We start from the raw sequence: 12,079 nt of genomic DNA on the forward strand, positions 1-12,079 counted from the left end.
GCCCTATCTAAAGTATATGCCCATCTTTCGTCTATATGTGCTGTCATCCACTAACAGCAAACAAAGATCTCGAAAATAATTAGGCATTGAAATACAAAATATGTTAGAAAGTTGCAGAACTTTACATTACACAGTGGTTAGGCTTATAACTATACCGGGGTTAATACATTTCTGAACCCCCTAGCTAATACCTTGGAGGCATATATTCACACTAGCATTTTGTTGCAGTTTTTTCTATTTTATTTCATTTTTGTAATACTGATACAATCATCTAAAAACTAAAGAAAACTAAAAAAATTATTTAGAATGTCTTTGTTTTTTTCCTCATCCCATAGAAATCAATGGGTCAGCAACACCGTTGTTATTTTAGCAAACAATGTACAAGATAGAAAAAACCACAACAGTATTGCGATGCGACAGAACCACTCCATTCAAATACCCACTTGCCACAGTCATGCAACTGGGGGGACAGGGGACCCCTGCTGTAGCACTCAGAGAGGGTCCCAGCAGTTGAACTCACCAATCTACCATTTCGCATCCATCCAGTGGATAGGTGATAAATGTTTGTAGCTGGCATACCCCATTAAGTATTTTTTTGTATGCTGGTCTGAACCCAGACAAATAGAGCCATATAGTAGCATCAATGAGCAGAGGTATGTGGCAATACAAAACGGAACATGATACAGTATCTACCAGACCAACTACATTGGAGGATTTTGCTAATTCAGATCTCCATTGTATCAAGGCAATATAATCTGCAAAAATGTAACACAGGGTAACCATATGATGAATGGGGATAGTTGGTAGGAGCTACAATGGAATATTAGTTATGCTGAATTTTAGCCTAGAGCTAGCCAAGATAAAGTAAAATGAGGAACAATGTGATTACACAAATTCTCAAATGTACTGATCAATAAAACCAAATACAATTATTTAGGTAATATCTAGAATGAGGATCTATGTGTTGTTCGGAGAGGTAAAGTAGAGTTTAAAGCTAAAGAATAATTGTTGAGTTTCTACTTGTGTTTCTGTATTTTAAGGGTCTCTTGGAATCCAACAGAAAAAGGCACACAGAGATACAGTAGAGGCCCAATGTACTTATATGACAGTCCTATTATGACTCAATACAAAATAATACGACTGTATGCATGAGCTCTAACAAAGAATATAATATGATTCTTACATCAGTGTCAGACAGGGTCTCCTTTGCCCCACCAGAGTATATGATTCTGAGGGTCCACCCTCCAGCTATACAGAACATGTGCACGTCCACTTATAATTACATCTTAAATAATATTGTTAGAATTTTCACAAAGGACATATCATCAATAAAGTCAAAGAGGTCATTTGTGAATCAACCCATAAGAAATAGACCCTAGTGGCAAGTAATTAGCTACAAAGTCACCTCCAAATAGGGTTGTTATCTGCTGTGCCCATTGTTGTGTCAGTGCCTGGGCCCACCAGGGAAATCTGCTGGTACTCTATTATTTAAAGCACCTGCTCGCCCTTTCATCAGCATTTCTGGCCTGGCTGTGTCCATTTGCAAGTATGGCCTTTGTCGGTGTTTTTGTATATGTCCCTGTGTTTTTATCGGTTCTGTTTGTGCATCAGGAACGTTCTGTTCCAGTTTAGGAGTTAGGGACTCGCAAGTCTGGGGATCCTTGTCGTGGATTGCGAGCTTGCGTCCTTTTGGCCAAAATGATTACCAATACCCCAGGTATTTTTCATTATTATGTATATTCGCTTCTCTTGGACACAGCCGGGTCTTTGATGCTGGGAGAGCATGGTGTGTTGTTGTTTGGCATAGCAAGCAGGGTAGCCCGCTCTATGAATTATCAAGGCGTCACAAATAGGCTTCTACCTGGCTATACACGTTGTGCCTCATGACGTACACACTATCCCTCCATGTTTCACTCACTTGCACCCCATTATCCATTTATTTCTATTGAGGCACTTCATTTATTACTGCCCCCTATATTTCACTTATAGTATTACACTTGCACACACACTATTCATTTATTATTTCTTACTACACATCCCATGCACCACACACCACTCCCCTCAAGACTAGTGGGAGTGGCTATTATTATTTAAAGCACCTGCTCGCCCTTTCATCAGCATTTCTGGCCTGGCTGTGTCCATTTGCAAGTATGGCCTTTGTCTGTGTTTTTTACTCTATTGGGGCAATCCAACCCTGCTTAACATAAATGATGATAACACCAATGGTTTGGATAGATGAAATTTTTTTTTAAAGAAAATCCTTGTGTTGTGGATTTTTCTGCGGTTTACCTGTGGATTCGAAGCAAAATCTGCAGGTCCACTATTTTCAAAGCTTAAAATAAAAAAAACAGTATACTTACCTTCCCTGGTGCTCCCATAGCAACGCATCCCTGGTCCCCCGGCTGGTCTCTGTACACTCAGCCTCCAGTGATGACGCATTGCATCGACATGTGATCACTGCAGTCAATCAGAGGAGCCTGGGTGTACAGATGCCAGTTGAAGGACCAGGGACACGTTGCCACGGAAGAACCAGGGGAGGTGAGTATACTGTTATTTTTTAAGCTCTGCTGTTTTCCGCAGCGAGAAATCCGCACCAAAGTTCACACAAGTTGGAGTCGATTTTCTGGCAGAATTCCATGCTGCTTCTGGGTCGAATTTGCTGCAAAATATTCCGCAGCAAATCTGATCTGTGCGGACGTATCCTAACTGTGCTCACTTCAATTAACTGTATAGAGTCACACAGAAGCCATTAAAATTTATCCGTTACCAATTTTCGGGCTATAATCAGTATTAGTGTATGTATATTCTCTAGTGGACATTCAAGTCATTTTCAGTAACTTTCCCTTTAAAGCGAATGAGTTTATGGCCTTTTTCACACAAACTTATTTCTTTCCTGTGTGCTTTCCGTTCTAATAATGGACATTACACAAGACATAGAAAAGCATTTTTTTGGTGACAGGCGCTCCTTAATAAAGCAAGTCAGTGATATTACACTTTCCAAAGTAGGTCAAACATTAATAAAAAAACATATTACTGCTGGCAATGTGCTTTTAATTGTACTCTCTACACGAAAATTGGTTGGTAATAGACATCTCTGTCTGTCACGTGCATTATGCAATATTTGTATATTTACCAAGAAAGCATAACACGTCCAGTAGTGTCATAAGATGAAATGCATCTTTAAATATGCACCTACCATGATTTTTGTATGCCATACTACTTTACAATACTATTAAATGCATTGCTGACATATTCCTAACAGTAAAGCACCGTACACATAGAGGGTGAACTTGCAATATTACTGTATAATAGAAAGTGTCAATCTCCCCTTTCTTGTAACATAACTATTATAATTTTGCCTTTGCTAATCACATTTTTTCTACCAGTTATAGCCTTGCATTGGCTGCTGATGAATAATGCATGAAATCCAGAAAATGGCAGGAATATACTAAACATATTTTGTGATACACTTGGAGAAAACTTGATAAACATATTCATAGGTTACCTGGCTTCCAAGAGAAAGTTATTGATTCAAAGAGATGGCAGCGAACACAATATTGCAAAGTGGAGGTTAAGAGGATATTGCACCTTGAAATAATATTGATAAATAATATTTAAAAAATTACATCTCCATGACTGAAAGTACCGTATGTAAGGTAAAATTACCAAAAAAGAGCTGGGAGCACTATCTCTTTTTCAGCCTTCTTAACTGAGATCTAGAAGTACAGGGACCACCTAATCACAGAGCTAGACCAGTATTCTTGGGAAAGCAGCCTTTCATATCATTAACAACTTTTATTATATATATACTGTATATATGCACAGGGTCAGCCTGTGTTTGGTTGGTGCCCTATGCAGTATCTTCTATTCTTGCCCCCTTTATGGTGTACCATAAAGTGCGCAACAATGGTCATACAGTGCTCAAATAACACTTCTAAATCATGTAGTCCTTCTCTGTTCAGATGCCCTTCCATAGGTTTGGACACCAAGTGTGGTATCAGGCATGGCTGGTCTTAGAGGTATGTGACCTGTGGTGAAGGGGGGGGGGGGGGGCTCAGGGATAGTTTAGGGCCATTTTTGACCACCAGAAATCTTATTGTATTTAAGGGGTTGTACCAAAATCCACAATTATCACCTATCTACAGCATAGGTGATAATTGTCCCCACAGTTGGAACCCTGACCGATCATGAGAACGGGGGTCCCGAACCCCCGTTCCTCCTCACTGCCCAACCGCAGTGAGGAGGACTTTAAATGGAGAAGCAATCGAGCATGCATGCTGGCGCTCTATTCAAAGTCTATATGAATGACGGAAACAGTCGAGTACAGTGCTCAGCTGTTTCCATCAGTCCCATAGACATTGAATGAAGAGGCAGGTGCATGCTCGACTGGCGCTCCACTCAAGCTCCTCCTCACTGCGATGGGTGCCCAGCGATCTTGTCGGTAGGTGATAATTTTGATTCTAGGACAACCCCTTTAAATTACACATGAAACTCTTATTTAGTGATTGTATATTGGTATTTACATTGTGTGGCGCTGCTGCTTAGGCACGGTACAGTATATTATTCTTACTGTGTATTGCATTGTTTTTAGGCAACTGTATAGAAGTGTTATTTGGACAAAACACCATATGGGAAAGGAAGCATCAACAGAAAGTACTGCACAGGGCAATATCCAAGCAAATGCCAACTCTGGGATCGGGGTTGCATGCTCTGTGTGCCCAGGCTATCATGGTCAACAGAGCCTTCTTCAGTAGTGACAGGTGATGTGCAGTGACAGCCCTGCCCTGTATATACACAGATAAGGTGACTGGTAACCTGTCAAAACAATATCATACATATTTGTCAACCCTCAACACAGCATTATCAAATACTTGAACATGAAATATAATTGACAATAAATAGGATATATAAGATGTAATTTATGCCAGTTTTATCTCCTGTTGGTTATAATAAACAAAACTTCAGTAGAACCGGGTCTTCTGCCCATCTGAAACAGCCTTAACATGGAAATACAGATCGGAACCTGGTTATTTGGTGTGATCAGTATGTATGTTCTGATGTCTAGACAGCTAGCACACATAGAGACTGTAAACCTTGTGAAAGTAAGGCTCTATTCATATTGTATTTGGACAATCTGGCGCATACATCGTGAAACTCTCTTGCCATATATGCTGAACATAAAGCCCTAACATATGCAACTGTATACCCTGCAGTTGCATATGTCGTCCATAGGGACTCCATTGTAAATTTAAAAAAACTTAAACCCTGTGATAAACATTTTTTTGCGGTAGTCAACTGTACAGGACAGTACAGCAAGCTACGCATTCCTATACAGTAAAAAAAAAAGTATACTTACCCAAAATGACACTCTTTTTGCATCTGTCGAGCCCATAGGGGTCTTTGTACCAAAATGGTGCCAAAGTGTATCAGTAATAATCAGATACTTCATCTTCACAGAATCTGTCATAATCTGTTTTTAATATTATTGAGATCAATAGGTGATGGATTGTAAAATTAAAGGCCACATTTACACGGCAGTATTTTGGCAATATTTTGCACCAGTATTTGTAAACCAAATCCAGGTAAATGTAAATCTTTACATTATACTTTTTCACTGTGAGGGTTCCAAATATTGATGAAAATTAGTGACCTAAATACTGCCGTGTGAAAGAGATCTAAGGCTGAGTTCACATCTGCGTTTGTATTTCCATTTTTTTCCCATACGTTCTATTATAGAGGGATCTTCTGCTCAGGACACCCCTCTATGACCTAGAGCAGAGAGTTACTGTAAGGACTTGACATAGTCATTTATTACTGTACATGAAAACCTATTAACTTAAATGGACGCTATTTAATACCTTGTAGGTTTCTGCAGAGAAAATGAGTAGCCGCACTTGGGTACCCACACTGATAATGGTTTTTATAGGCTTCTTTATTTTGATGCTGCTGCACAATACCATTGTGACAACAGCCACCATTAATGTACCTGAGGCAGCTATAATAAAAGATAAAATAATTTTTGTAAATAGTGACACAGAGCTGAAAAAACAAAAAGCTCTGAAAGCTCCCCTAGATACTGAATTTCACCACATGCTGAGAAATAAGGACACAAGAGAATTATTATATGTAATACTATTTATTTTATTATATGTACCACTTTTATTTGTATATTAATGTGAATGACATCCCTATACCTAAAGCTGTTGATCGAGAAGAAGGCAAAAAATCCTGGACACGTTTGGCCAATGAGTATCACAGGGGAAAAATTCCTTCTTGACCCCAGAATATGGCGATTAGTTACAGGGGCGTAGCTAGGGGAGGGGCAGGCGGGGCATGCAGCCGGGTGCAATTAGGATGTAGGAAAGGGGGGGAGCCGCAGAGCAGCCGTATAAAAAAAGCAGATCTATCACTGCTGCAGCCATCCCGCATACAGAGCGCCCTTAAGCAGTGATCAGCTGTTTTGATATGGCTGCTCTGTGGCGGTCCCATCCCCTCAGGGCCCCCTGCTGCTACCGGGTCCATGCTGCCCGATACATTACAATTATGGGCCGGGCTGCACGAGCCCTATCATGCCCAGTGGTGGCGCCAGCACCGGGGGGGCCCCGGCGCTAGCAAATGCCATATTAAATTGTATCTGCGTCCTACAAGGGGGGGGGCTGTGTGGCACCATCTACAAGGGGGGTGCTGTGTGGCACCATCTGCAGGGGGGCTGTGTGGCACCATCTATAAGGGGGGCTGTGTGGCAACATCTACAAGGGGGGCTGTGTGGCACCATCTACAGGGGAGGGCTGTGTGGCATCATCTGCAGGGGGGGATGTGTGGCACCATCTGCAGGGGGGGATGTGTGGCACCATCTACAAGGGGGAGTTGTGTGGCACCACCTACAAGGGAGGGCTGTATGTGGCGCTATCTACAAGGGAGGGCTGTGTGTGGCGCTATCTACAAGAGGAGGGCTGTGTAGTGTTAACCACAAAAGAGGGGCTGTGTGTGGCCTTATCTAAATGGGGGGGCTGTGTGGCGCTATCTACAGGGGGCTGTGTGTAGCGCTATCTACAAGAGAAGGGGCTGTGTGTGGCGCTATCTACAAGAGAAGGGGCTGTGTGTAGCGCTATCTACAAGAGAAGGGGCTGTGTGTGGCACTATCTACAGGGTGCTATGTGAGGCCTCTTTCATTTATTTTCCTTTAATTTATTGTTATGGTAACTCCCTTATATAAATATATTGCTTGTAAAATGTAGAAATGGTTTTATGCTCCAGTTACATTAAAAATTGTGAACAAATAATGAGCATAGTTGCCAACATTTGATTTTTTTTTCCAGGGACACTTAGGATGTGGCGTCTTTGGTGAGTGTCTCCTATGTGGGCATGTCTTATCTGGTTGGTGTAGCTAGCGGGGCATGGCTTTTCAGCATTTCTGCATATAGCTAGATCGCTATGTGCAGAGTAAATGAATAGGGAGAAGTGGGAGAAGTGTATGACGCTGATTGGTCACTGATTGGTCAGCGTCATACACTCCTCTGTACAACGCTCACTTGGCCAAAAAGTAAAACACGCCCAGTTGGTCATTGAGAAACATAAAGCTAATATAGGTCAGAACTCCGTCAAAAATGATCGTTTTTCTAAATAAAAAACTCTGCTGTAATCTATATTACAGCGCCGATCACATCATGTACAATATAGGACACTTATAATGTGGTGACAGAGCCTCTTTAAGTCTGGTTGTGTCTTCCGCTGCATCTGCTGTGTTACACCCACCGGGTGTCTGCCTGCTGTCGGAGCCTTATCATAAACCTAAATCACCGCTACTGTCTACATTGCCACTGGTACCCTTTCTGGACTATAGACATTGTTTTGTACCTGGTTGGCCAGCTGCCTTTCCGCTACGCGGTACGTCCCAGTGGGTCCACACCCCGCACCGTGACATACTTTTTACCCATGATGGGGTGTATTTACACGTTTCCAACACTGCAAAACTGACATATGTAAATACATTCTGAACCTGGCCAGTATTTTTGGGTAAAAAAGGTGGCAACCCTAGGACTCTGAGCCGCCGGGAACCTGTACAGCAATAACTCCCTGTGCCTGCTTTGGGAGTAAATAAAACAACATAGAGCTCAAAATTAGTACAAGATAAGTACAGGGGAGTATTTGCAACGTTTCTCGACTTCTTTCATAGATTGTAAATGTGAATTATTGTACAAAAGTGGAAATTTGTGTTAAACATTGCCGCTGCTGGCTCCTACTGCAGTAAACTGGGTTGAATTAACTAAACTAACGTCACTTTATTTTTTTATAAAGAACTCTTAGAAGTCATTCTCATTACTAACAGCGAGTAGACACACAAAAATACCAATATTTCGCCCAAAATCTCTAATTTTCCCTCACTAATCCACTACAGTACACTGCTTTGCCCAAAACAAAGATGGCGCGCGTGAGTTCTCCGATGCAGCGAGCTCCGTCACGTGACCAATCTGCCTTCTCTATAGCGCAGTTCTCAAGCAGAATGCTATTTTTTTTTTAAAATAAACTTTATCAAGTATCAAACAACTAACATTCAGTGGCGTTCCCGTTACCTTGGCTATGGGCGGAAGTAATCCCGGGTCGTGCTTGTCATCCGTTGATAGACTTCCTGTTATTGTGACCTTAACCTTGCATGTGGAGAGGAGGATTCCTGGCAATGTCTCTGGTTACAGACGCCTTTGTGTCGCAGATAGCAGGTAAACGTGTTGTGCCTGCAATAAAGCACATTACAGACATGACTACAGTCCCCATCATCACACTCCCTCAGTGCTACCTGCAGGCATGTGAGTGGGGAGCTAAAAGTCTCGCTATAGCCTGTCAGTGCATGCTGGGATTTGTAGTGCCATACCAAAAGTGGGGAGACTGAGTTTTTCTGGCAGTCACATGGCAGATATAACACGTTTCACATGTCAGACGGCCCCAGAAGTAGCTATAATTTAGCCATTACGACTACTAACCAGGATAAATACATAGTTTATAGCTTTACGTGATATACATTTATATTAGTGATTATATTCTTATAACTTTGGCCACCTTTAGACAGTTTCCTTCCTCAGGAATGCATAAGTCCAGCAATGTAGGTTTATATACAGATATAATTCTCTATAACAAAAATATTGTCATTTTGTAAGTCTTACAACTCATCCTGAGTTACAGTCTGTATTATAGCCCAGAGCTGTATTCACAATGATGCTGGTCATCATTGGAAACAGTCAGCAAGCTTGTTTTGAGAGGTCCCCCTCGCAGTTTAGTTTCAATAATGCAGGGGCTTAGTGAGATGACTGTACGTGTGGCATGGACCACATTCCCTTACATGGTGCACGTCAATTGAGAAATATAGGCAGTGGTACCTGCTATAGTAGTTCAGTGCCACTCTTGCTTTTTTCCCACAAGTATGAAAAAGATGTCCGGAAAAGGTGCTTGAATAATAGGACTTCGGCACCATTCGAGGATAAATTGGCACATTTGCATTAATAAATGTGTTACATTAAGCCAGCAAGGAATCCAAGGAGATTTCAGCTCTGAATCCTGCAGAATTATGAATGCAGCTCTTGATTATAACAAGATCAGTATGAGATAAGTAATACAATGTATCTATAAAGTGATTCGTGTTTTTTGCATGGATTAATTATATAAACTGTGAAATGGAGTTCAAAGGTAAACTTTTGCATGACTCATAAGTAAGTTTATGCTCTGACCGCCGAGGACGTCTGAATCGTGATCTAACGCTTGCTATGATTTCCTTTTGAAAAGTAAGAACATCCGAAGTCTAACTGTGCACAGGTTGCATTGTATAAGTAGTGATTGTAGCGTCTGTCATCTCTCCATATACACCGAGCATCCCTCTTTTTCTGATATCATGTCTTATTTGTCCACACTGGCGTCGTGGCTTCCAATTTTTAAGGATCCATGACTGATACTGAGGTTCCTTTTTGTAACAGAAACTGTTAACTTATAATTTATTTTGATGGGATGAATGTAAACGCCAGCGTGAACTGAGTCTTGAAGGAACATTCTACGTAAAACTGATACAATGTATTGCTAGGAGCCCGGCTCCCTGCACGGTGTTCGGTCCAGGACTTGCGGCCCGAAATACGTTCCGTCCATTACGGACGTAACATGCTCGTGTGAATCCAGCCTTAGGCTTTCTATTGAGCCCGTACATCACTCGCTCGACTTTCCAAAGAAAGCCTATCAGAACCGGAGCGTGCTCGAACCCCCACCGATCAAAACTTCTGATGTATTAATTTAATATAATGGTTTAGTTACCCTTTAAGATTAAGAGAAACCTTTAGTTTGTGGTTACTTTAACCCCTTAAAGACCGCCCAGCGTTTTTTGGCGTCACTGTAGAAGAGGCTGATGAGCGCTCATCCTCTAAGCAGGAGCTCTAGCTTACAGCTCCTGAACATAGAGCGGCCTCCTGAATACATCTGGGATTGGAAAATATTTCGACCCCCCCCAGCTGCTTAACAACTTGATTGCGCGGTCCGTGTCCGCGGCATGATCAAAGGGGACTCCACTCTTCGATCTCGTCACTGGCAATCCGGTGACGCGATCCAAGACTGGGGAATTCGGTCCATGTGGCTACTGGCTATGTGCTGCCCTAACAGCAGCCTGTGTCAAAGTGACACAGAAGATCATGAATACATTATAAGTAAAAAATAAAGTTAGAAATAAAGTTATCCCTTAATAGGATTAAAAAAAATATCCTATAGCAGGACGGAAACGTTGCAGCTGTTGACTGAATAAATCATATACTTTTTGGAACCATCGGAGTGCTGCGGGATTTCTTTAGTTTGTGTCATAATTCACGGATCTGGATTACCTGCTTGCACCCATTACCGTGTTGGAATCTGTCGCAGAGTGCTGCATGTGTGTGTGTGTGTGTGTATATATATATTAAATAAATAAAAAAATGTCCAACAACAGTCCTTAATGTTGTATAAAATATTTTATTGCCCATACATTACATAACAACGAAAAACCTACACATATTCGGTATCTGCACGACCATAATAACCTGAAGAATTAATTTAACAGGTTATTTAGCATGAAACGTGAACGGGATAAAAAAAGAAACAAAAAAAAAACCATTGCCAAAAATCGCTTTTTCCTATATTCACATTGTAAAAATGTATTCTGTAACTTTTTTCTACCCCAAAACGCGCGGAAAAAAAATAAATTGAATAAAACAATGCCTCATACAGCCACATCAAGGAAAAAATAAAAAAGCTATGGCGGCTGAAAGACAGAGAGGCAAAAACGGAAAAATTTAGCTGGTTATTAAAGCTTTTTCAGGCCCGGTCATTACAGGGTTAAGAAATGTAAAGCCGGATTCACACCTTGTTTATTTGCTGCGTTGTACAGTGACATACCCATAGGTTTTTATGGGCAAAATGTTTTCCAAAAGTGTCCTTTTTGACAGGTTAACATCTGAATACTGTGATACTGGACAGACGTATCGACTGTGTTCAGATGCTTAGCGTTTTTTTTTTTTTGGCATACAAATGCACAGTAATGTATGGCACAAACGTCATGTGATTGGAGGCTTAGATCATGTTCACAAATGGCGTATTTGTGCAGGTTTTCTATCCATATTGCGCACTGAAAATCTGCAACAAATTACACTACGATCTGCACAGACCTTATCTTAGACATTTATGGCATAACGACAGTATATGCCATAAATGGCTGATAGATGCGGGTCCCAGCATGTGCGCGGTTCTCCATACTGTCCAATGGTAGTTACAGAAACAGCCGAGCAAGATCTGCTCCCGTAACTTCAGTAGTGTAGAATGGAGAGAGCCGCGCGCTAGTCCCTGCCCAGCATCTTCGGCCAGTGGCTGCTGCACCATGCGGAACGGGGATCAGATGACCTTGTACTTGGCATAGGTCTGGGTCCTGTGGATATGTCACAGTTGTCCAAGATGGGAATAACCCTTTAGGCCCCATGCACACGACCGACTTCATCTATCCCGAAATACTGTCCGCAAAAAAAAGAGGGTGCAAATGATCTCCGCATGTTTTATAGCAACGCTTCGGTAAATAAGGACGGTA

General features: G+C 41.6%; 1 protein-coding gene across 2 annotated transcripts in view; it reads left to right on the plus strand.

The window, feature by feature from the left end:
• The first annotated feature begins 8,550 nt into the window (after nucleotides 1–8,550).
• The window catches only part of MTX2 (metaxin 2), a 71,624-nt gene continuing 68,095 nt past the window's right edge, over nucleotides 8,551–12,079 (plus strand). The window contains exon 1 of one of the 2 annotated variants that reach the window (XM_075831146.1): nucleotides 8,551–8,717. In XM_075831146.1, the coding sequence (XP_075687261.1) occupies nucleotides 8,581–8,717 (137 nt within the window). In that variant the 5' untranslated portion in view covers nucleotides 8,551–8,580. The remainder of the gene's footprint in view (nucleotides 8,718–12,079) is intronic. The other variant, XM_075831147.1, reaches the window with a different exon arrangement.

The sequence above is a fragment of the Rhinoderma darwinii genome, chromosome 6, assembly GCF_050947455.1.
Source record: "Rhinoderma darwinii isolate aRhiDar2 chromosome 6, aRhiDar2.hap1, whole genome shotgun sequence".
In the NCBI taxonomy this organism is placed as follows: Eukaryota; Metazoa; Chordata; class Amphibia; order Anura; family Rhinodermatidae; genus Rhinoderma; species Rhinoderma darwinii.